Here is a 26,902-nt window from a genome sequence, read left to right as displayed (position 1 = left end):
GGCGCCGGCGGGGGCTGCGGGTGCGGGTGCGGGACGCTTGCAGTCCGAGGGCGGATCGGAGCCTGGCGGGGCCCTGCCCGCAGCCGGCCGCGATGGCCGAGGCGAGCCGCGTGTGCTCCGGCTACTACAGCCTCAACCACAGCTTCGTGGAGCCCTTCCAGTGTCCCCGGCGCGGCGAGGCGGCCGCCCTCCTCTACTGCTGCGGCTTCGCGGACCTCAAGTACTGCTGCAGCGAGCCCGGCAGCTACTTCCCCTACAAGCACAGCTACATGTGGAGCCTCAGGTGGGCGAGCAGGTGGCTGGTGGGCCGGGGCGGGGGCCGGGCAGGGGCCGGGCTGGCTACGGGCAGCGCCCCGGCGGGAGGAGGGAAGTCGCCGCGTCCCCGCGACCCGTTCGGGTTGAGTCCGTCCGGAAGGACACGGAGCCTCCGAGGGCTGGTGGGGGGCCCCCCGCACAGAAACACTGGCACGCTCGCAGATACCCCGGGAGCCGGGACTCCTCGGGCGAGGTCGGGCTAGGGCCACCCGAGGTGTGAATCAGCCCGGGGACCCCAGGCGAGGCGTGAATCAGCCCGGGGACCCCAGGCGAGGCGCGCGCGGGAGGAGCGCGGACTCTGCGCCCGGTGCGCACCCATCCTGCCCGGGCGGCGGGGGCTCAGCTCCCCGCCGACCTCGCCGGGGTGGCTTGCTCTTCACTCGCACCAGGGATCAGTCCCAGGCAGGAGACTCTGCTTGCAGAGACAAGACAAGCAGAAAACTTTTAAGTTTTAATTCTTTTTTATTTGTTTCGGCATTTGGTGTATTTGAAATAGAAAGGGGCTCCTAAGGGACCCATTTTAAGGCATTAACCAATTATCAAAGTATTTTGAGTCTCTTTGGAGGTGAAGAGCAATTGGCTGTATTCTAAAAGGTAGAGGTGTGCGTGTGTGTGTGTGTGTGTGCGCGCGCGCGCGCGCAACTGGGCTTTATAATTTGCCCTTCACAGACGATCTGACACTGACCCTGAACCCACTTGGAGACCCACAGAAAGGTAGTTTGAGGTGCTATGATATACTCCAAAGAACCTTTCCAAGACACCCCCTTCCTAAACGCCGTGGCCATTGCTGAAAAGTGAAGAGATTTTCCTGGGTGGAGTCTTTGTTGCCTCTCTCTCCTATGATGGGAATTTTACTTATTCTTACTAGTATTTATGCAAATATATTTCATTATGAAGTGCTTTTCCTCCTCTTCCATTCCAAAAGTTTACAAACTTTGAACTTGCTTCTTTCCTTTTGCCTGGAGACTGAATGAGGTGGCAGCATTATAGGAAAGAACTCCCACCCACCTTCAATTGGTTCTTATAAACGAGAGAGAGAGAGAGAGAGAGAGAGAGAGAGAGAGAGAGAGACGAAGAGGAAGAATACAGGGTGGGGCAAAAGTAGATTTACAGCCCAGTGAGGGAGTTAGAAAGAGGGACAGCCTTGTGTTGGCTGCAGAATCTTCCAGCCAAGCTGGGCCTGCGGGTTCATCACAAAATAATTGGTGGCAGATGTAGCCGGACTTACCCTCTCTACCAGGATTATTAAAGTGCTTGGGATGCCACAGAATGGATGCATGTTCTTGAAGATACTACACAATTTTTCAAAGCTTTAGTTAGAGAGCCCCGGGAGGTTTCAGGTGACTACCTCTTCTGTTTTGTATCACCTGACCAGCAGGACCACTAAGTGTTAGGACTTTGCATCCTCTCGCAGTGATGCACTGAATGTTTTTCTTGCCCTCTGTGTTCCAATGTCTGTTGGCTACCAGGTAGGTATTCAGTCTCCATCTTTGTGTATGTCACTGGGTCATGGGTCTAAGCATTTGGAACTTTTGGAGAAAATGTGACCCATTACTGCTGTGCATTTACTAACTTCCTTTACAAAAGTAGAAATGCGTGTACATCTTGGCAGCAAGTTAGGCATCGCTTATGTACATATTTCAGTAGTTTAAATAAATAATCCCAGTCTAGCAAAGAGAAAGCTGTTGTTGGTAAAAAGTTTACCCGATGAAGAGATATCTCAGCAATTGAATTAGTTGAATTCATTTTATCAAGATCCTATCATGAAATGCTTGAAAAGTACGAAGGATAAAATTAAGCAGGCTCTGTTAGAAAAAGTAGCTGATATGTCCTTGGCACAGTGACAGGATTTCGATTGGCAGTGAAAGCTTGCACTTTCTATGGATAAGATTGCTACATTACAACTGGCATTTAAAAATCTTCATCTAGATGTAAAAGAAAATGGTGAAGCCAAACTGTATTTTTTTTAAAATGAGTAAAGAAGAACTGCAGAATTTAAAAAATTTCTGGGAAGCAGCTAGGTCATCTTGCAGGTCATCCTGCAGTTGAAATAAATGGACATGGTGAATACCAACATTATCAGATTCCACTGCTACAGCTGATAGGACAGAATAAATGATGTGCATTCAGAAAATCTGTGATGCACTATGATGCCAAGCTGAGAAAGCATCCATGTTGAGATTACAAAGATAAAAATTTATCAACTTCCCTAAAGAACAGGAAATTACATGGTTGACAGGAAACACATAAAAATTAAAGATAAAAAGCTATAATAGCAGTTTCTATTTTCATGACTGTTCTGCTTCATTTATTAAATATTTGAGAAATCTTTATAGATATGGAGCTTTACTGAAAACTAAAAAATGGCTCTAAAATAATGTAAACACACAAATAAACTTGAATCTGGCTTTAAGGAGTACGTGAATAGCTAGAATGTGCATTATGGTTACATATGACTGATTTTTGACTTTCGTTTTGTATTTTTCCGAAGTGAGAAGTGGGGGGAGGCAGACAGACGGACTTCCACATGTGCCTGACTGGGATCCACCTGGCATGCCCACTAGGGGGCAATGCTCTGCCCATCTGGGCATTGCTCTGTTGCTGCTGGAGCCATTCTAGTGCCTGAGGCAAAGGCCATGAGGCCATCCTCAGCACCGGGGCCAACTTTGCTCCAATGGAGCCTTGGCTGTGGGAGGGAAAGAAAGAGATAGAAAAGAGAAGGGGAAGGGTGGAGAAGAAGATGGGCGCTTCTCCTGTGTGCCCTGGCCAGGAATCAAACCTGGGACTTCCAACCGCAAGGCTGGTGCTCTAATGTTGAGCCAATCCACCAGGGCCTGTGACATTTTTTTATAAACAACTTTTTAAGAATGTATAAGATGCATATATAACTCAGGTGATTCCAGATCTTTCTCATGTTTTAAAGGAAAGATTATAAAAATGTAAGACTTCTTAAAGAAGCTCATCAGTCATGAACAAACAAAAGAAAACTAAATCTGTGTCAACAATATGAATTTATGAATTCTAGAAACTAAAATCTTGTGCTGGGACATAGGGGAAAATGAAGTAACACTGCTACTTTTGTATTTCTAGGTCTGATTGGGAGAGTATGCACTGGTAAAAAGAACAAATGTCATTGTATTATATAAACATTACTACTCAAATATCAGCTAAGATCATATATATGTCCCTTTTTAATAGTTTTGGATGTTAACTTTATTGAGAAATAGATCATTTTTAAATTTCAATTAAGTTTAAATGTAAGCTTTCTGAACAAACAAAGGTACTATTTTATTTTTAAAAATGTGTTTATGGTTGTGAGTATGCAAAACAGAATTTATTCTTACATTATTGTTATTTATTAATTATTGCTTTATTTTCCATACAAACAACTGTAAACTTACTTTCACTCCACCTGTATTATTTCTCCCAATCTCCTAGGATGATCCAGAATTTGGCACACATGCCAAGTCTATAGCAAACGACTTTCCATGTTATTTTCTGAAGCAGTAGAATAATTTTTTAATGTATTGCAAGCTTCAAAAAATATCTCAAAAGGAGTGCCCACTCACCAATGAGTTCAAAGCTGTATTGTGTCAGAGTGGGGCAAAATCTCAAGAAATATTGACAGCTTATCCTTATTATTGGGAGAAGTAATCTATATTGCACTGGAAAACTATCTGACCTTTTAAAAAGTGACATAGCAACCCAGCTTGGAGTCTTGGGAGGTGTTAATAATGGTAGCAGCACCTCCACCAGAGACTTGCAACACGTAAATCAGACTCAATTATTTGATTTAAAGCCCCAAAGTGCCTGGGATTCTCATGTCCCTGACTCACTGCAAAATGACAAGCAGCAGAGTCTAATGCCCTTCCTAAGGCTCATGAGGACACAAAGGAATGAATAGCTTGCTGGGGTCTTCGTTCAGCACTGGCAAAATGGACAGTGCACCTCATTTCCTGGGAAATACAAAAATCTTCTCAACTGAGGGTATCAGTCGGCCCTGTTCAACCTGGGGATCTTGTTAGTCATTGAGTTCTGAGAACACACTGCGGAGGTAAAAACTAAAGCCTCATTTCCCTCATAGTCTTTGCTCTCCACCTCTAATTTAAAATAGTCCAACTGTGAAAAATATTACAAAGTCACTAACATTTGGTAGGAGAGCCTGCAGCTGCTGGAGAAAGGCCCAGGGATAGATACTAGCAGGGATGTCGAGTTGCTGAGGAGAACGGCTCCACTAACATGAGGACAGCTTCAGACCCCCTCTCAAGGACAGCCCTGGGGCTGTGAGGAAGGAATAATTCTCCCTCTTCTGTGGCTGTCCCACTCCCATATTTTCATTGCCTATACATCCCTAACCTCTTAGGGTTTCCTTTGATAGCTTTTTTCAGGACTCAGGAAAATAGTGCCTATTACACAGGGCGAGACATGAATTTAGTGTTTGTTGAAATGAATATTTTAGGAGATTCCTAGAGCTCCATCTTGAGCTAAAGGTTTGCATGCCTAAAGCAACGTTTCTATACAGTGGAACTGTGACAACAAAAACAGTCTGTCAAGGTTGCGAAGAGCCCCCTTTTAAAACAGAAAGCAGAAATAGCTGCTCTGTTTTTGTTTTTTCTTCACATCTTGTGGACTGTTTTTTTTAATCGTGCATGCTAAAAACCCACAATATGTATGCTGAATTTAATTAGGTTGACAGTTTTACTTTTAAATTGACTAAATTATGTTCTTACTTGGAAGATTTTTTTTTAATAACTAGGTTTTCATTTCAGGAATCTTTCCAGATGTCTGGGCTCCTAGCTGCCTGTGAAACAGATAATATTAATGAAGTGGATTATATTCCTATGTGTCTGTGTAGAGTCTTAACCCTACCTGGCCTCTACAATCTACAAAAGTCAGCTTTGGTGCAAACAAGCAAGAAAGAGGAGTTGCCAAAGCCAGGAGTCTACCGCTTGGAGTACACCAAGTGAGGGCAAACTCCCATTTAAATATATAACTATGTACTGACTCTAGCCCCAGAATTATTCTGTCCTCACTCGTGTGCGGGGCTAGGAGAACTGGCTGGCAGTAATAAACCAAGCACAAGAATCTATGGAAGTCTGACTCCATGTCTGTGGTTCAGGAGGCAACCTCTAAATTCAGGGATGCTTTATCTCCTAAAAGACCAGGATAAGTTGGATGAGTTTAGCCTCTTACTTTTAATTCCGCTCTCCGTACTCCCGAAGCCGTGACACACCTAGTATTGCTGCTCAAATTCTCCCTTTCCTTCCTTTTGGTACATGTCAAACTTGTCAGGCCTTAGTCACCCGGCAATGGCAGAAGCTTACAGGCAAGCCAGGAAGCTAGTGAAGGAAAAGATGATGATTTCAATGATGATGACTTTTTGATTACTGCAAGTGGAGTGATCACCAGTAAATTATTGTTTACTTCCATTTATGGAACGTTTACTACATGCTAAGTACTCTGTTAAACATTTTTAATAAGTGTACACAACACTATGGGAAAGTCAACAAAGTATCTGTACTTGAGCAGCTTAAAATCTAATTTTATATATTTATACACCCACACATACATAGGGTTCCTGAAAGTAAAGTACATATATTTGCATTAGTCTTTCAAAATAATTCTTTTTTCTCAAGCTCCATTTCCCATTTAAAAGTATTAAGTTCACAGGTTCATGTAAACTATGTTAGTTCTCAAATGATTAGCTTATAGACAACTATATCAGAAGCAATTATTACAAATTTAAGGCAGAGCAAATAAATCAGATATGTACTTTATTTTTAGAGGAAAGCACAGGGTTTCTTCCTTAATGCTAGAAACCACTGGTGTTACGCTCCTTTAGAAAAAAAAAAGCAGGCCCTGGCTGGTTTGCACAGTGGTAGAGTGTCAGCCTGGCTTGTGGAAGTCCCCTGTTCAATTACACACAGGTTAGAGCACACAGGAGAAGGAACCATCTGCTTCTCCACCCCTCCCTCCCACAGCCACGGCTCATTCACAAGTTGGCCCCAGGCACTGAGGATGGCATCATGGTCTCGCCTCAAGCACTGGAATGGCTAGGTTGCCAAGAAACAGAGCAATTGCCCCAGACAGGCAGAGCATCGCCCCCTAGTGGGCTTGTCAGGTGAATCCCCTTCGGGAACACATTGAAGAGTCTGTCTCTCTGCCTCCCCTCCCCTCACTTAATAATTAAAAAAGGAAGGAAGGAAGGAAGGAAGGAAGGAAGGAAGGAAGGAAGGAAGGAAGGAAGGAAGGAAGAAAATGCAGACTGAACAGGAAATTTATATAAATTTCATAACTATTGCTTTCTTTTAATTAAACCTTATTTTCCTCTTTTGTAATGGTTGTAGTTCTGTATATTAGTAAATGGTGTCTCCCATACATGTCTACAAAAGAAAAGTTCTGCATTTCTGGTAAAAATTTGCTTTACTACTTTTGCAGAGGTATTTTTATATTCATCTTTATTGGTGAACTTGATCTAATAACAGAGCTTGAGGTGTTTTTGAATGATCTCTAGAGAATCATGTAATCTTTTGCCTATTGTATGAATATTAACTTACACATGTATAGAGAAAATATAAGAATTTGATGGTAGAAAAGGGTGAGCTGTAGATTTCAATCATATACTGTTTATACTAAAATATTCTTTGATCATGAATAACTGAAGCAAGAATGAACAATATTTATACCTTCTCTTGAGCTCCTATGCAAACCAGTCTGTGTGACAGTCACCATGTCTTCTGTTTTCCTCAGCATTGGTGCCCTGACTGGACTCGGAATTGCTGCCCTTGTTTTACTTGCCTTTGTCATCAGCGTCTGTGTCCTCTGCTATTTATTTCTGTATACAAAGCCTCAGCAATTAGACACTGGCCTTAAGCTTCAACACCTGCAGGCTTCTTCCACTCAAGAAGGTAATCAGTATCCATTCTTTTTAGCCAATTACCTCTACTCTATTCAGAGGAATAACCTGTACCTGGGTAACCGATCCTATGTTAATGAGTGCTTTTTAAAAATTCAATTCATTATGTGTCTTTGTAAAAATTCACGTTCAGTTAGGCCTTAATGATGAAATACCTTAGAGAAATTGTGTCCAAGGAAAAAATAGCAGCAGGATGTAGATGTTCTTGTGAAAAATAATACATTGATCCAAAAAATCTACTTTAATATATTTATGACTCTTTCAGTTATAAAGGTTTTATCTTCTTAGAATTTAAAATTTTTGCTTTAGATGGAGCCACACAAGTCAAATAAATAGAGAAACACATTACCTGATAATGAATTCTCAGTGTTGCGTTACTCTAGATTGGTTAGTCAATGGTCAGTTAAGCATTTACCTGTGTGCCTACGGTATAAAACTTGGAGAAAGCATATAAAATGACTTAAAGGCATGTAATAAAACAGAAAAACAGAAAACAGTCTCTGTTCTTGGTTAGATTATGAACTTGTTAACACATAATGGTGGGTGTAATATGACTATAAAGTAGAAAGAAATTTTTATGCCTGGTTTGTGGAACTGGGTCTTATTGCCATCTCAGGTATGAAGTGCTACACAAATGCTAATTGTTATCATTAAGAAACTCAGAATTGTTTGTATTTTGTGAGTATGAATTTCTATGAGTGTAGTTAAAAAGTAGTAATTATGAACTTTATTTTGACTTATATTTAGAATACATTTTAATAAAAACTTAAAACATATATGTACATATACTTAGAATAAGACACAAATGCTCACTAACTTCCATTAAAAAAGAAAATGTAAAAAGTTCTTTACAAAATTTAGAAAATGCTCTGCTCATAAGCTCCATTTCAGCTGAATCCAGAAAATTCTATTTAAGGAGCACGTGCTCTGTGACCTTTCAAGTGCACTGCTACTGCATGTGATTGCATTAGCTCTATTTTCCTCCTTTGTGGAGAGCTGTCACAGAGGGTGTCTATTTCATGTCACAGACAGGAGGCCAAGATCTATTCGAAGTTCTCTTTCTGGAGCACTTCCTGAAGTTTGGAGATTGCATGGCAGAATCAACAAGGTTGTTATGGGTTAGACCAGGGGTCTCAAACTCAACTCAGCATGTGGGCCGCAGAGCAAGATCACAGCCCTTCGCAGGCCGCATTTGGTCTACAAAAGGCAACTGTTATGCAACACTTTTCTCACTGCAGTTGAAAACAAAAAAAAATCAGTACAACAAGCATGATCGTACATGCAGTTTACTCAGTGTCACAAAACGACCAGAAACTGTAGTTCGCATCACAACTGCTGTTAACTAAGCTAATATCTAGCTAGGATGCTAGAGAAATGAAAAATACAAGTAGGCCCCTAGGCTTACTTAATTTTATCCAAAATATTTTGAACTTCGTGGATTAGTCTGCGGGCCGCACAAAATTGTTCGGGGGGCTGCATGCGGCCTGCGGGCCGCGAGTTTGAGACACCTGGGTTAGACCCTGACACTCCACAGGTAAAATGAAGCGGTGGACTAGTGATCATGAAATAATCAGATCATAAAATCAATTTTGGTCTCAATGGCTTGGATAATTTATAGTAGCAATTCTTAAATTTTACTGTGCCTGAGAATCACCTAGGGAGCTTGTTAAAACTGTAAACTCCAGACTCTGACTTTTAAAACAAATAGCTTCTCTTCCTACTCAGTCCTTGCCCCCTGCTGTCTACTCCCCAGAGAACAGCCAGAGTAAGCCTATTAAAACCAATGTTGGTCATGTCACTTCTCTGCTCAAAACCCTAATCACCTCTCACCTCTCTCAATACATATGGCATCTTAACTGTGACCTCCAGGGCTTTTGTTGTCTGCCTTCTTCACCCTTCTTTCTTTTGTCCCCTTATGCCCAGCCACACTGGCCTCTTTGCTGTTCCTTGAAACTCCCACCTCAGGGCCTTTGCACATGTCATCACCACTGTCTAGAACAGTGGTAGTCAACCTGATCCCTACTGCCCACTAGTGGGCGTTCCAGCTTTCATGGTGGGCAATAGCGGAGCAACCAAAGTATAAATAAAAAGATAGATTTAACTATATTTTATAAAGATTTATTCTGCTAAACTTAGCGAAAATCCGACATAAAGTACTTGGTAAGTAATTATTATTATATGCTTTTAACTTGCTGTAACTCTGCTTTATAAATTTTATAAAGTTCCTTCCCTACTTTATGAATCACCATTACTGTGGAACTGTTGGGCGGTTAGAAAATTTTACTACTAACAGAGATACAAAAGTGGGCGGTAGGTATAAAAAGGTTGACTACCCCTGGCCTAGAATGTTTTTCCTTTAGATACCTGCATGACTTGCACTTTCACTTTCTTTAGATCTTTACTAAAAGCCACCCTCCCAGGAGTTCTTCCCTGGTCACTCTCTCTCTATTTTTCACTCCCTCTCCACAATTCCTGCTTTATTTTTCTACTAAGCACTTACCACTTTTATACAATATATTTTCGTCATCTATTGTTTAACTTTTCTCCCCTCCAATGAGAAAATAAGTCCTAGGAAAATACAATAGTAATTTTTGCCTTATTTTTCTCACTAATGTTTTCCTAGTGCCTCAGTACACCTAACAACGTTTGGTGAGCGAACTGCATGAGTAGCACTGCACCTCTACTCAAGGTGATCAAAGGTTCACATTGTCACCACTACAGTTATCAAACATTCATTGAGTGCCTCCTTTATACAGTGCACTGTACTAAACAAAAATTGGTTATTTTCTTGGTTTATCTGAGGGACTTCTCCAAATGTTACTCCCTGTTGCCTTTGAGAACTCAGCAACAGAATTAGTGGGCTTGTTGGTTCAGGTCCTGCAGTCTTATTGCTATTTAGCTAAGGGAATCCATTAATGCACTTCCTTTGTAGTTAGATGAGGCTGCTGTCTGGCACTGAAATGTCCCCGTTCTGCCCCTCTCAAAATCATTGTTTATCAAATCAGCAAATTAATTCAATACACCTTTCCCAAGGGCTTGCTATTGGCAAGGCAGTATTCTATGTGACCACTGCTTTCCTGCTGCTTTCTAATGACGTGCTTTTGGTCCATTGAGTTAATTTTAAGCAAATCAGACATAGTAAAGAGCCCCAAACAAAATAGGTAGTCTTAATGTCACTGTGATAGAAAAAGAAAATGGCTTATCTTTGAAAGTGACCCTTTGAAGTGATGATTAAACACCATTGCTGTACCCACTATTAAATATGCATGCTCCACTCCAGTGATTTTCCCACCCAGAAATAGAAGCCAGTCTATTGATAAATCAAGCCTTTATTCCATTTAAGAAATGACTTAAAGATGATGGAACGTGATGAAATCTTTGTGTAATAATTGAGCATGTAAACATATATCAGAGGAAACTTGGTTTCACCAGTTACCTCTCCTTTCTTTCAAAAATTTTTGTTCTTAATAGGCAACCTGCCATTATTTCAAATTAATTTTTATAACTGAGACTGCTTTCATTACAGGGGATTTGAATGGCCTCCAGGGAAACACGTTTTTGTCCACATACTAAAAGTGACTTAGGGCCCTGGAATTTTTCTTTTCTCTATAAATGACAGTAAGTTTCAAATAGTCTAATCTTAAAACAATTTTGCCAAGATTTTCCCTTCCTATATCTTTATTCTGTTGGGTTTTATTCTTTTTAATGGATGTAGTTTAAGGCTTGATACATTTTGAATTGATCCTGCAAGACGCGGTCTCTGCGGCAGGGGCTGCAGCGTTTAATTGGGCTACCCCCGGGCTCACTTTGTACAGAGGCCCTATTGCTAAGCAATTGATTGGCCTTTAAATTGTGTGCTATAACCATTTTCCTTCTTTTTAAACTTTTGTGTTTTGAGTTATCCGTGTTTCAAATGCCAGCGTCTAGAAGAATACCATAGCTTGTAAATTGTACTGTGTAAGATGTACGATTCTGAGCAGAAGATGGCTGTGTGATGGGCATCTTTCTGAGCTGACGCTCTTGAGGGGAAGGACTCATTTCAAAAGATGTAGAAGAATTAATTGCTAATAAAGGAGCAAGGAAAGGGGCAAGGGTTTTAGATTCTTGCTTCTCAAACTTCTCCATCGAAGAATCCTGAAAGGTAGGTCAGAAAGGACCTTGTGCCTCCAGAACCCCAAGGGCTAGGATGGAAAGGCCTCCCTTACTTACGCCTTATGATCTTTCAGTTATTTGAAGTTGCCCATTTTTAAAAGTTAGGAGACTTTTCAATTTGACTGCATAATGTAATGGCTTGCCTTGTTCTAATAATATCTTCTTTTCATATGTGAGTAAAACTTATGTTCCAGGACAATAAAGCATATTCGTCCTTTGATTGGGAGCACCCACTGCCACACTGCAGCTGTGGAGAGGAGCGGAGGACAGAGGAGAGGTGTTCTTAGAAGCAGAGTTTTTGAAGAAAATTAGAAGGCAGACCTTAGCGGTGCTGCCTGGCACACAGAAATACTGTTGTAGCTGTATGGTATAACAGATGGCTCCAAGCCTGTATCTGGTGATTTCTTTTGTAAAGGCAGGTAATGTCAATGAAAAAAAAAGTAAGCAAATGAATAGCAAGACACAGCTGTCTATGAGAAAAACATAAATTATGTCTGGAATACTGAGAAAGCAAACTGAAGATCATGTAATCATTTATTCTGCCTGTAAGCAAAATAGGACTTGGGCTGGCTCAGAATGGTCTGGCACATTTCTTCTTAGAGGACACTCTCACTCTAGAGTTAAAACAAAAACAAAATAAAAACTTTCAATTCACTTTCACTGGAGGAAAGTTAGAAAATAGAAACAAACAAATAATGTCATCCATGATCTCACCACACAAAGATAATACATATTAATGCATGCTGAATATACATGGCTTATCTTCTACGCATCTATAGATATATGAATATAACAAAGTGGAGGATGGGGGGAGTGAGTCTTATAACATGCCTTTTTCTTTACTGAACAATATTAGTATTTTTGTTTGCCAATAAGTAAATACATTTGCCATCATTTTTAATGGTCCCATTCTATTATCACAATAGAGTACTAAGAGGTTTTTTAAAAATTGAATTTATTGGGGTAAGATTAATAAAATTATGTATGTTTCAGGTGGACAATTCTATCATATACATCAGCTGTATATAGCACTGTGTGTTCACCACCCCACGTCAAGCCTCCTTCCATCACTGTTTCGTTCCCTTTACCTTCTTCAACCTGCCCCCAACCTTCTCCCTCTTGTAATCACCACAGTGTTGTCTGTTTGAGTTCTTTTTTTTTATACTTCTATTCTGAAATAATTTCATACTTTTAGAAAAGCTGCAAAAAGCTACAGAAAAGGTTGTTGTATACCTTTCCTCAGATTTACTAATTAACATTTTGCCTCATTTTCTTCATCATTGACTTTCTCTTGATAAATATTTTCTGAACCATTTGAATTTAATTCACAGATATCATATCTTTAACCATAAATATCTCAATATACATTTCTTAAGAACAAGAATGTTTTTATTACATAACTACAGTATAGTTATGAAAGTTAGGAAATATAACATTGATACAGGAATAGTATCAAATCTGTAGTTAATATTAAAAATTTGCCAATATCCTAATAGCTCTTTTGTCTTCACTCAGAGCTAATCCAGAATTACATCTTGTCATGAGTTGTCATATTTTTTTGGTCTCCTTCAATCTTCAGTCTTTGTCTTTCATAATCTTGATATTTTTGAAAAGTAAAAGCCAGTTATTTTGTACAGTGTCCCTCAATTTAAATTTGTCTGATGTTTTTCTCATGATTGGAGAGAGATTATACACTTTAGAAGGAATAATACAGAAGTTATATTCTCAAAGCATCATAATGGAAAGCACATAATATTGGTTTGTTCTATTATTGGTGATGCTAACTTGGATTCTTTGGCTGGGGCTGTATTTGCTGGATTAATCCATTACAATTCACTATTTTCCCTTTGTCATTACTCAGTAGTTGGTGGGAAAGTAGTTTGCAAACTATGAAAATAGCATGTGTCTCCTTAAACTGGCAACCCACCCATTCATGGTTCTTCATTGAATGTTTTCATTCAGAATTTTAAAATAATTTCAGGATTATTATTATGATGGGTATAAAATGGTGATTTTATAACCTATCATTCTACATTTATTAGTTGTTATTCAACAATAGGAAGAGTTTTCCCATCTCCTCTATTTATCTACCTGTTTATTTAATAAGATCGGTGTGGACTCAGATTCCTTATCCTAAAATAGCCTGTTACTACCATTATTTACTCTGATCCTTGAATTGTTTCAGATATGGCCTGTGGGAGCCACATTAAACTAGGTCCAGTGCCCTTTTGAGATGCGCCCGTTGTTGTTTAAGCACTGTTTCGCTTTCTGTCACAAGATGTTCCAGGGCACCTTGTACTTTCCTTGTTCCAGCCTGAAACCTGCCATTTCTCCATGAAGCCTGGTTCATTTTAGTTGTGAATGGTGTTCAGAAACCAGAGTCTGAGTATGCCATATTTTGTTAAATTATTCACTTTGAAATAGCCTCTATTTTTTTTTTCTATCACACACAAACATCAAATATTTAAGCATTTTCTTAGTACGTAGAGAGCCCTGGGAGTGAAGTTATTGACCAAATGGTGGGCACACATTAAAGGCTGTGGATACAAGTTGCTAACTGCCCTCCAGAAAAATACTCTTTCATGGACCTTACTTCAAAAGATATATATTTTACTAATTTTATTGAGAGAAATATTGTAGTTTTTTAGTTTACTTAATTAAGAGAGGGGACATTTTAATGTCATTAGTTTTTTGTGGCATGTTGTTGTTCTTATCCTAGATACATTTTTCTCTGGCAGTATTCTTTTTTCATGGCTTTGTAAGGACTTTCCATATAGCAACTACACTTTTTTTCACATATATTGCCAATGTTTTTCACAGTTTTGTATGTGACAATTTTTGTTTCACCTTTGGTTTCTCCCTTTGGTTTCTCCCTTTGGTTTCATACTTAGAAAGTTCTCACACCACTATAAGATATAAAGATATTTGCCTATATTTCACTCTAACACATTTATTCATTTGTTTTTAATATTTAAATATTCAATAATCCTGGAAGTTTAACTATGGTATAAAGTGTGAGGTAGGGATTTGCCTTCATTTTTATTTTGCAAAGAATGAGCCAATTGTCCACATATTTATTAGAAAAGCCATCTTTCTCTTGCCAACTTAAAATATCATCTTTGTCATAAACTAAATTCTTATATATACAGGAATCTGTTTTTAGATTTTCTGTTCTGTCAAATTTATCAGTCTATTTATTCTTAAACTAGTAGTATACTTTTTAATTATTGTAGCTATATAGTTTAATATCTTTTAGCCGGACTTTCTCTTCCATTATACTTCTTTTTCGAAGTTTCTTGGCTATTCTTGTAAGGTTCAGATTTCAAAATCAACTTATGAATCACAGAGTAAAATTTTAAAAATCAAGGGGGTTTTGATGGTTTTTATACTCAATTTATAGATAGCTTTGGGAGCTATTTTTCTAAGTAGGCTTAATACCTCTCCAACAAAACTCTGTTTAAAACTAATTAATGGGCTGCCAAATTATTTCATAATACCATTCTTTGTTTCAGAAAGGTTTTAAGAATTCACTGTGATCTTAGTAGAAGATAGAATAATTTGAACTCAATGGCAGAAAAGGCCACATGTGTCTCCTAAAGGAAACTTTCTACTTAAAATGATGAGCCTGGAATTTCCTATGGCTATTTTTGTTCCTAAAAATGTAGAAAGTCAAATTGCTCAGGAGAGCTACAGCTACATTTAGCCACTGTGAGTCCTCCTCAGGGTAGAGCAGGCAATCTGGGCTGATGTGGGAACAAATGAGCAAAATAGAAGCCAGTCCTTCATTGTGAAAATTCCTTTAAAGAACTTAAAGTGGCTAAATTCCTTTTTTAATTATGTTAGTTACTAATAGGTGGGAAAATTGAACAATGCAGAAAATGTAAAGAAAAAAAGACCAATTGTGGAAAAAATAGAGTAGGAAAACATTTCTGGATAGAACTGCCTTTAATCACTGACAGATGAACAAAGCAAAAGGGTGAGACTAAGATTTAAATGTTCTCAATGAATATGTAACCATTGTTTACCCGAGATACCTATACATCCTCGAGGGTAAGGCAAGGCAGCGCAGAAGGGAGATAGCAATACTTTGCTCACTTCACCATTTACTTCAGATCCAGCCTGCACATATTAAACTGGAAGGGAAAATGTCCTCTTGCAAATCAATAAGCGTTTAGGGTATGAATTTAAGTTTGCTTGTTTCCACTAGAAGGTACTGTGGGATGAGTGGGACCTCTAGATTTTCTTCTAAATCAATGATTTTCAACCTTTGTTTCTCAAGCACTCATAAACTAATTACTAAAAAAAAGGGGCCCTGACCTCTTCTTCTTTAGTAACTAATTTATTTGTGCCATGAGATGAAAATGGTTGTATTTAGTCAGGGGCACTGACCTTAGTAATCAGTGTGTGTTTGTGCCATGAAAAGAAAAGGTTGAAAATCACTGTTCTAAATAATAAAGTGAATCGGCTGATTAGTAATTAGGACTGCTAATTACTAGAGTGGTACACAGATGCTAGGATGTTGACAGGAAAAGTTTAACAACAATTCTGCCAGGTAGCCAGGAGATGAAGACTGGCAGATGTCCCCAGAATTTTTTGAAATGGCAGGTTAGAGTAGTGTTCATAAACAATAAATTATTTAGAAGAAAACATAGGTACTAAACTTATGGACCTTGGTGACAGGTTTTTATGAACTTGTCACTAAAGGCAAGGAAAGTAAAAGCAAAAGTGAGTGAATGAGACTACATCAAACTAAAAAATCTTCTGCACAGCTAATAAACCATCAACAAAACAAAAAGGCAACCAAGTGAATGGGAAAAGATATTTGCAAATGATGCCTCCAATAAAAGGCTAATATTCAAAATATATAAATAACTCATACAACTCAACAACATAAAGCAATCCAATTAAAAAGTGGATGACAACTTGAATACACACTTCCCATGAAGACATACAGATGGCCAACAGATATGTTAAAATGCTCAACTTCCCTAGCTTTAAAGGAAATGCAAAACAACAGTGAGATATTACCTTATACTTACTAGAATGGCTATTATCAGTAAGACAAGAAATAAATGTTGTGGAGAAAAAGGAGCCCTCATATTCTGTTGGTGACAATGTGATTTGGCAAAGCCCTTATAGAAAATAGTATGGAGGTTCCTCAAAATATTAAGAATAAAGTTCCCATATGACCCAACAATCCCTCTTCTGAATAACTACCCCAAAATTTGAAAACATTTATTTGTAAAGATATATGTACTCTCATGTTCAATGCAGCACTATTCATGGTTGCCAAGACGTGGAAACAACTTAAGAACCCTTTGATAAATGATTGATGTGAAGATGCAGTACATACATAAAATGAAATTCTACTCAGCCATAAGAAAGGATGAAATATTACTCAGCCATAAAAAGGATAAAATAAGTAAAGCCATTTGCAACACCATGGAGGGATCTTGAGAGTATCATGCTAAGTGAAATAAGTCAGATTGAAAAAGGCCAAGAACAATATGATTTCACTCATATATGGGATATAAAAACAGAAAGCAACAAACTAAACAAACTCATAGACACAGACAACAGAGGGAAAGGTAGGCAGGGAAAAAGATGAAGAGGGTCAAGGGGGTCAAATATAAAATGACAAAAGGAAACTAGACTTTGGATGTTGAGCACACGATACAATGTACAAAAGATTACAGAATTGTACACCTGAAACTTGTATCTTATTGGCCAATGCTATTTCAATAAATTTAACTTAAAAAAGCAGCTTTCACAGAAGAGTTATAGGATAAATGGATCCCTAAGGAATGGTTCTGAAAATGAACACAAAATTTAACTCATCAGAAAAATATATTGGCTTAGTTTGTGATGAGGATAGGGAGATTGTTTAATGAATTTGACTTAAATGATGAATTTTGTTTGATGAACTGGATTTAAAGGTTGGCAAAGGGTAAAGCTTTAATTTAAATGCCAATCTGAGAAGTATAGGATTAAAGGAAGGTTGAGATTTATATATGATGACCAGATCAAAAAAATAAGTAAATGAAAATGGGAAGCCAGCAGCAGAAAGCAACTAATGTAACCCAGGAGAGCCTAATGATGCTGGATCTTGTTTGTTTGTTTTTTCTTTTTTGCAGTCTACACTCAAGTAAAAAAAAAGGAGGAATTAGATAAGAAATCCCTTTATGTGTAACAAATTCTTTGGGAGCTCAATGAAATTACAGGTTTCTTTTTTTTTTTTTTTAAAGAAAGTTTTTATTTTATTTTTTACAAAGACAGAGAGAGTCAGAGAGAGGGATAGATAGGGACAGACAGACAGGAACAGAGAGAGAGATGAGAAGCATCAATCATCAGTTTTTTGTTGTAACTCCTTAGTTGTTCATTGATTGCTTTCTCATATGTGCCTTGACAGCGGGCCTTCAGCAGACTAACGCCTTGCTAGAGCCAGTGACCTTGGGCCCAATCTGGTGAGCTTTGCTCCAGCCTGATGAGCCCACGCTCAAGCTGGCGACCTCGGGGTCTCGAACCTGGGTTCCCCATATCCCAGTCCGCGATGCTCTATCCACTGCGCCACCGCCGGGTCAGGCTACAGGTTTCTTATTTTAAATCAAATCCATATTGTAGTTTTTGTGACAGAAAAGAGGCACCTGGTTTTATCCCTATTCCACTGGGTAAGAAATTAACTCCTAGTTATTAAAGTAAAGCTAGGAAAAGCTGAGATGCCTGAAACTTTGTTTCTACAAACTCTCCAAATGGATGCAGTTAGCTGGACTCGGTTATCACTAAAGCCTATTCATTACGATTGTTTTTCCACATGTCCAACTACTCTAACTTACCAGAGGAAAAGACACCCCTGGTTGAATGCACCCCTGGATTTTTATAAGCTGCAGGAAGAAAACACTAAAGGTGTTAGCTGGCTAATCAAAGCTCCTGCTTCAAATAATGTCAGTATGATGTTTATAATAAATCTTTTCTTGTTCGTGTAGCAAATTGGTTGTGTTTGGGGAACTGCCTTACCTTAAGAGGCCAATCTAAGAATTATATCTCTGTACTTAAATGGTTAGAAGAATCCAGTCAGTAGCCAAGGAAACAGTGAGTCAGGGCTGGAGGAAGGGGGGCTTCACAAGACCTCAAAGAAGAAAAATCTATAGTACTGCAATGTACTTTGTGAGCCTTTAAATCTTAGAAGGCTGTGGACAGGTTACATAAATAAACTCTCTGAAATGTTGCCAGAAAACTACATAACGTCAGAATGCAGATGACTTAGAGAGAACCCCAAACTAAGTTTGGAAATAACTTCCTGAGTTTATTTATCATAAAAACAAAGACAAAAACAAAAACTGTATGTGACAACATAGACAAAAACACCTTGCAAATCTGATTAAAACATTATGTTTAAGTATGTAAAAAGCTTAGGAAACATAAAGACCTGAATTACACATTCGTTTTCAGATTCCAGGAATCCCAACAAAATATTCAAATTTTAGATGTTTAAAGAAATGCTTAAGATACAAATGCTATGCAGATAATATGAAACTGATCTTTTACCTGCAATGATACTGAAAAGTGAAAATACTAAACAAATAAAAAATAACCATAAATACTCTGTTTTTCAAATGTTATTAAGAGGAAAGTAATTTTGCCTGACTGGGCGGTGGCACAGTGGATGGAGCGTCAGACTGGAATTCAGAGGACCCAGGTTTGAGACCCCGAGGTCGCCAGCTTGAGTGCAGTTCATCTGGTTTGAGCATAGCTCGCCAGCTTGGACCCAAGGTCGCTGGCTCCAGCAAGGGGTCACTCGGTCTGCTGAAGGCCCACGGTCAAGGCACATATGAGAAAGCAATTAATGAACAACTAAGGTGTCACAATGAAAAACTGATGATTGATGCTTCTCATCTCTCTCTGTTCCTGTCTGTCTGTCCCTGTCTATCCCTCTCTCTGACTCTGTCTCTGTAAAAAAAAAAGTAAAATAATTTCAAAGGCCATCATATAGGACATATTACTTAAGTATTTAAATAGTTGTTAAATTTGAGCCAAATATTATTTAAAGTCTTCTTTGCAGGTAATAGTCAAGAACTTCTGTGTTTATCAGATTTCCATGGCAGCTTTTCCTCCCACATTTATCTTAAACAGTTTTACTTGCTCCATGGGCACAGGGCTACTTGTCAGGTCAGAAAATGTTATGCCTTCAACAAATTAGCTTTTACAAATCAAATGGTTGAAACATCATGAATGGATATTTAGAGATAGAACATTATTATGCCACCAAAATAGTTCTCTACCCTTGTGCACTCTGGACTCATATTTACATATAAGTGAGTGAGTTGTGGCACAACTGTGTTCTTTTTGAAAATTACATCTCAATTGTTCCAAAATCCTCAACACTATCCTGTCATGGTGCAGTGGATAAAGCATTGACCTGGAACACTGAGGTCACTGGTTTGAAACCCTGGGCTTACCTGGTGAAGGCATATATGGGAGTTGATGCTTCCTGTTCCCTCTCCTCTCTCTCTTTAAAATGAATAAATTTTAAAAACAGGCCATTATATTTTATAAAATCCTCAACAAAATATTAGCAAAGTGGATCCAGTAATACATTAAAAGGTCATGCACCACGATCAAGTGAGATTTATTTTGGGCATGCAAGGTTGGTACAGTATCTGCAAATCAATAAATATGATACGTCACATAAACAAAATGAAGGATAAAAATCATATTGATCATATCAATAGATGCAAAAAAAAGCATTTGATAAAATCCAGCACCCATTCATGATAAAAGTCTCAGCAAAGTGGGGATAGAAGGATCATTCCTCAACACAGTATAAAAGCAGTATAAGACAAAACCACAGCCAATGTCATACTCAATGGGCAAAAACTAAGTGTTTCCCTTAATATCAGGAAGAAGACAGGGATGTCTGCTTTCACCATTCTTATTGAACACAGTACTGGAAGTTCTAGCCACAGTAATCAGACAAGAAGAAATAAAAAGCATTCAAAATGGAAAGGAGGAAGTAAAACTGTCATTATTTGCAGAAGACATGATACTGTACATAGAAAACCCTAAAGACTCCACCAAAAAAAATGACTAGATCTAATAAATGAATTTGGCAAAATAACAGGATACAAATTAATATTCAGAAATTGGTGGCATGCTTATACATCAATAATGAACTATTAGAAAGACAAATTAAGAAAATAATCTCAATTATTACTGCAATAACCAAAAAGTAAGGTATGTAGGAATAAATTTAACAAAGGAGGTAAAAACTATACTTGGAAAAAGAGGGGATACTGAAGAAAAAAAATGATAAAGATACAAACAAGTGGAAGCATATACCGCGTTCAAGTATTGGAAGAATTAACAATTAAAAATATCCATACTATCAAAAGCAATCTATAGATTCATTGCAATTCCTATTAAAATACCAATGCGTATTTCACAGATCTAGGACAAATATTCCAAAAATTTATATGGAACCAAAAAAGACCCATTCTGAATAGCCTCAGCTATCTTGAGAAAGAGGAACAAAGTTGGAGGTATCACAATACCTGATATATATCTACAAATCCACTGTACTCAAAACAGCCTGGTACTGGCATTAAAACAGGCATATAGATCAATGGAACAGAGAGCCCAGAAATCAATCCATGCCTTGTGGTCAATTAATATTTGACAAATAAGGCAAGAGCATGCAATGGAATAAAGGCAGTCTTTTCAATAAATGGTGTTGAAAAAATTAGTTGATACATGCAGAAAATGAAACTAGATTAGCAACTTATACCATACACAAGAATAAACTCAAAATGAATAAAAGACCTAAATGTAAGTCATGAAACCATAAAAGTCCTTGAAGAAAACAAGCAGTTAAAATCTCAGACATCTGTTGTAGCAATATTTTTGCCGATATATCTCCTAGGGCAATGGAACTAAAGAAAAAAAAAATAAGGCTACATCGAACTAAAAAGTTTTTGTATAGCAAAAGAAGCCTATTAAACAAAATAAATGGGAGAGCATATATGTCAATGACACATTTGATACATCTTCAGAATTTATGAAGACCTTTAACAAGTCAACATCAGGAAGACAAACAACCCAATTAAAAAATGGGCAAAGGACCTGAATCGACACTTTTCCAAAGAGGACATGGGGATGGGCAATGACATACTGAATAAAATGCTCAACATCACTAATCATCAGAGATGAAAATTAAAATCACAGTGAGATATCACCTCACATTTGTCAGAATAGCTATAATCAATAAATCAACAAACAAGTGCAGGCGAGGGTGTGGAGGAAAGGAAACCCCTGTGCACTGTTGGTGAGAATGCAGACTGGTGCAGCCACTGTGGAAAATTATGTAGCTTCCTCAAAAAATAAAAAATGGAAACACTTTTGACCCAGTGATCCCACTTTTGGGAATATATCTGAAGAAGCCCCAAACACTAATTTGAAAGAATACATGCACCCTGATGTTCACTGAAACATTATTTACAACAGCCAAGATCTGGAAACAGCTCAAGTGCCCATCAATAGATGAATGAATAAAAAAGCTGTGGTAGATTTACACAATGAAATACTTCGGCCATTAAAAAAAAAGAAAATCTTACATTTTGCAATAGCATGTATGGACCTGAAAAGTATTATGCTAAGTGAAATAAGCCAGTCAGAGAAAGACAAATACCATATGATCTCACTTATATGTGGAATCTAATGAACAAAATAGAAACAGAGGCATGGATATGTGGAACAGACTGACAGCTGTCAGAGGGGTGGGGTTGTCATGGGACTGGATGAAAGGTGGAGAGAGTCAAGAAAAAGAAACAGAGAGAGAGCACACACAGGCACAAACAACAGCATGGTCATGGCCAGAGGGAAAAAGAATGTACGGGGTAGGTGGAGGTGGGAAAAGGGGGTGAAAGTGGGAACAGAAAGAGACTTTGCTTGGGGCGATGGGTGCATGATGCAGTGTAGATGATGTTTTACTAAGTTGTACACTTGAAACCTGAACTCCAATAAATTCAATTAAGTAAATTTTAAAAATACATCTAAACTGATTATGATGGCAAAAAAGTGTTGCAAATTATAATTGGCTTCAGTATAGTTTTGCTTGCTTTGAAAAGAGACAGTCACACTTTTGTGAAGCAACTCAGAAATCATTCCTTTCTCATCAAATTTGTAGTTATCTCCATGGAAGCATGAAAAAGGTAAGTATGGGAATAAAAACCTTGTTTCCGTCACTGAATACTTTCCACATTTGACTTTCAGGAGAAAACGCTCAAAAATAACTTTGAGCTTGACCAGGTGCTGGTGCAGTGGATGGTGTCAACCTGGGATGCTAAGGACCCAGGTTCAAAACCCCGAGGTCACTGGCTTGAGCACTGGCTCATCAGCTTAAGCATGGGGGTCACTGGCTTGAGCATGGGATCACAGACATGATACCATGGCTGCTGGCGTGAGCAGAGGGTCCCTGGCTCAGCTACAACCCTCCACTCAAGGCACATATGAGAAGCAATCAATGAACAAGTCAAGTGCTGCAACTATGAGTTGACACTTCTCATTTTGCTTCTCTCCCATCTCTCTCTAAAAAAACAAAAAAACCTTTGAAATGATTCAATTCTCACTTATCCATAGTTTTTCCAGTATATTATATTTTCAATATTGCTATGAAATTTATTTTTAAGCAAAAATGTTAAACAGTCCAATTTTGTCATAATTTCACATAATTATTTCATTTTGTTTTGTGTATTTGCAGGGAATTCAAATAGGAAAATCAAAGCACCCAATTCAAATGCAGCATCAAATTCAACAAATGAAACAACCTATGAAGCTGATGATATAATTCAAGAAAAAACAATGGATACAACACAAATGAACATTGTGTATTATTAAAAATCCTGGAGAGACTGAACAATAAATCATGTATTCCAAATATAATTCGTAATAATACTTTTCAAAAACTTGCCACTGAAAAAGCAAAACATAGCTGCATTTTTGTTCAATCTTTTTATTAAACACCCACTAAGGTTTTGATAGATTTTCATGTGCATAAGTTTACTTTTATTTGCTAATTAAAATGTCTGGACATTACACAAAATTATGTTAATACTTAGGCAAAATTAAAAAAATTTTCAATAACACAGACAAGCAAACCCATCTTAATAAGGAACGAGAAATATATGTTACATTACCAGTATTTCACAATTTTTTTGGTATTCAGAGGCAGTTAATTTTATAAGAGATGGTATGGACAGGTAGATTTCTTTTTTTTTTTTTTTTTTTCATTTTTTCTGAAGCTGGAAATGGGGAGAGACAGTCAGACTGACTCCCGCATGCGCCCGACCGGGATCCACCCGGCACGCCCACCAGGGGCGACGCTCTGCCCACCAGGGGGCGATAATCTGCCCATCCTGGGCGTCGCCATGTTGCGACCAGAGCCACTCTAGCGCCTGGGGCAGAGGCCACAGAGCCATCCCCAGCGCCCGGGCCATCTTTGCTCCAATGGAGCCTTGGCTGCGGGAGGGGAAGAGAGAGACAGAGAGGAAAGCGCGGCGGAGGGGTGGAGAAGCAAATGGGCGCTTCTCCTGTGTGCCCTGGCCGGGAATCGAACCCGGGTCCTCCGCACGCTAGTCCGACGCTCTACCGCTGAGCCAACCGGCCAGGGCCTGGACAGGTAGATTTCTGAGAGAATGGTCTTATAAACTAGAGGTGGAATGTTCTTAAGTCTCTTAGAAATCAACTCATGCCTTTTTTAGAGGATTTGTGGGCACAATAACGATACATTGTCTTTATAAAAGCATTCAGTAACAAAATGTACTATAATGTATAATCTGGGTAAGACATATTTTCTGCATATCAAAGAATAACCATAACAGAAATCTTTCACAGATAAAGATCCTAAGGAATTTGTACAATGAAAGTTATAAAATTCTCTGGTCCCATCTAAGGCTACTGCCGTAATATCACTTAGCCACCTAGAAATAAAAATACAATTTCTGCAAATTATAATTGTCTTAAGATTTTTTTTTCTTAAGTGTGATTTATACTATTAGAATGAGACCTGGTTTTACAGTGGAGTACAATAGAAAAAAGGACTAATTTGAAGGTGTCTCTGCTGAACAGGTACATCTCTGTGTTGCATCAAGTTTCTGTAGTTGGAAGAGTAGCCTTTTCAGATGTGAATACAGCTTCTCTCATCTGATGGGGAAAAGAAATGCCTTTCTGCTCTTGAGCACACAGAGCTCCAGGATGGAAACTTTTGATCATTAGGTGGTCCAAGTTTCTTCCAACAACTGGGGGGATCTTCTAAACGAGCACTTTCCAGTAGAAGTTCTGAGATGAAAATGTTGTTTCTATACGTGCACGGTTTTGCAAGGTAGGCACTACCCACGACATAGCTACTGGGTACTTGAAATGTGGCCAGAGCAACTGAAGACAGAGAGAGTCAGAGAGAGGGATAGATAGGGACAGACAGACAGGAACGGAGATGAGAAGCATCAATCATTAGTTTTTTGTTGTGACACCTTAGTTGTTCATTGATTGCTTTCTCATATGTGCCTTGACCGCAGGCCTTCAGCAGACCGAGTAACCCCTTGCTTGAGCCTGTGACCTTGGGTCCAAGTTGGTGAGCTTTGCTCAAACCAGATGAGCCTGCGCTCAAGCTGGCGACTTCGGGGTCTTGAACCTGAGTCCTCCGCATCCCAATCCAACTCTCTATCCACTGCACCACCGCCTGGTCAGGCTGAATACATTCTTAATTGATTTTTTCAGTTAATTTAAATGTGAATAGCCACAGGTGGCTATACTGACATCACAGTTCTAGATCATTATCATTGTTGTAACACCCTATTGACTGCTACATTTTACATGCAAAGAGAGCACAATTTTGTCAATGTTTAAATATTACAATTGCTTGAGTGTATGGAAAGTTTGGAAGTTAAAACATTACCATTATTTTTTATGCAGTCACAAAAGCAAAGAATTCTCATTTCTGTATGTGAAAGCACATAAGCATCTGTGGCACTTCTTGATCTTTTATACAGCTCGGTTAAAAAATATCCCAGAAAGTCAGCGCTCTTAATATATAGACATTAATAATTATATTACTAATTAGATGCTGCCTCAGGTGAAAATCTAGGTTAACATTAGTTAAGGCACTGCTACAGTTCTACTTAGCTGCTCAAGGGGAAGGACACATGCCATCAATGACACAAAAGTAGGAACCTTAGACACAGGGCCAGCGAATCGCTCATGGTCCCCCAGACTCCTATCCGGTGGGCAGACATGGGTCTGGGCGTGGCTGGCATCATCGCAGGTGTGTTCTGGGAGACGCATCCCAATTCTCTGGCACTGCATATTTTTAGAGGAGTTGGTAGAAGATAAGTGAGGTCAGAAGACCCTGGGCTTTGCAAGTGGCATTAGTGTCATGCAGGCATAAAAACCTACTGTTCTTGAATGTCAGCGGCTCAAGGAGATTGAATCCCAGCACTAGTATCAGGTGGAGTTCGTGAAGCATTCCCTGTCGAGCCAGCTTTCCTGAGGGAGAGCCACGGGGCTCATCCTGTGGACCAACAGGTATGTGCCTCTGTCAGTTTGAAGAAGTTCTGCTTCATAGAATGCGACCAGATCTTAAAATCAAGAAGTCTTATCAAATTACAGCACAGTTTGTACATTGAAAGGTATATTTTAAATGATTTATTTGGACATAACAGTTACTGACATAGTAATAGAGGTTGTCAGTCAAAATTAATCTAAAATAAAATAAAAAACAAAGCACATTTCAAAGTAGGTACATACGCATTTAATTCTGGAGATAGGTCTGAAAGGAATGCAGTAGGGTTATGTCTTTAGCAGACAAGTCACTGTATGATTTTTGTTAATAATCAGATCTTAGAAAAGTAGGACTAGAAGAATACAAATAATAGGACACAAAGATGCAAATTATTTTCTATGTGGCCTTCTAATGAGAGCAATTTCATCTTTTAAAACTTGTGGAATTATGAAATGAATGAAACTAAATCCCAAAGAGTCATTTCTTTCCTTAAAACTCTGCCATGGTGTCTTGCTGCTTACACAGTGAAGTCCAAGCTTCCTCACATGAAACCTAAGACCTCTTCCTTTTGTTCCTGAGAACCCAGAATGGGAGTACCAAATCTATTGCTTATTAATTCATCCACACATAACCCCAGCTTCTACTGTGGTCTTTGTCCACAGGACCCACCCTGTCAGGAACTGTGGTAACAGCCGCCCTCATCCTCAATCCAAATGCTTCCTCTAGGCAGCCTCTTCTAACTTCTCAGACTAGGTAACGTATCCCATGTATTTCTATAAACCCACGTTTGGGTAAATTATACCACTTATATGCTGTGCTCTGCAGTTTCTCCTACCAACTAAACAATGAACATCTTTAGGGAAGCAAACGAGTCTTTTTAATCTCTGTACCCCTATCACATAGCAGACTGTTTGGCATGCTAGGCACTAGACAAATGTTTGTCAAAGATGGTGTTTTTATGAACACTATTA

General features: G+C 38.7%; 1 protein-coding gene and 1 pseudogene across 1 annotated transcript; both read left to right on the top strand.

Moving 5' to 3' along the window:
* Positions 1-25,924, top strand: SHISAL2B (shisa like 2B). Its single transcript, XM_066242398.1, has 4 exons — positions 1-283; positions 7,066-7,223; positions 23,136-23,634; positions 24,054-25,924. Exons 1-3 carry the CDS (start codon positions 93-95, stop codon positions 23,270-23,272), a joined length of 486 nt encoding a protein of 161 aa, XP_066098495.1. The 5' UTR covers positions 1-92; the 3' UTR covers positions 23,273-23,634; positions 24,054-25,924.
* On the top strand, positions 1,045-2,369 carry LOC136321055 (COMM domain-containing protein 8 pseudogene; annotated as a pseudogene).
* Positions 25,925-26,902: the final 978 nt, after the last annotated feature.

This window comes from Saccopteryx bilineata, chromosome 1, assembly GCF_036850765.1.
Source record: "Saccopteryx bilineata isolate mSacBil1 chromosome 1, mSacBil1_pri_phased_curated, whole genome shotgun sequence".
NCBI classification, from domain to species: Eukaryota; Metazoa; Chordata; class Mammalia; order Chiroptera; family Emballonuridae; genus Saccopteryx; species Saccopteryx bilineata.
This window is presented reverse-complemented; position numbering and strand designations above follow the sequence as displayed.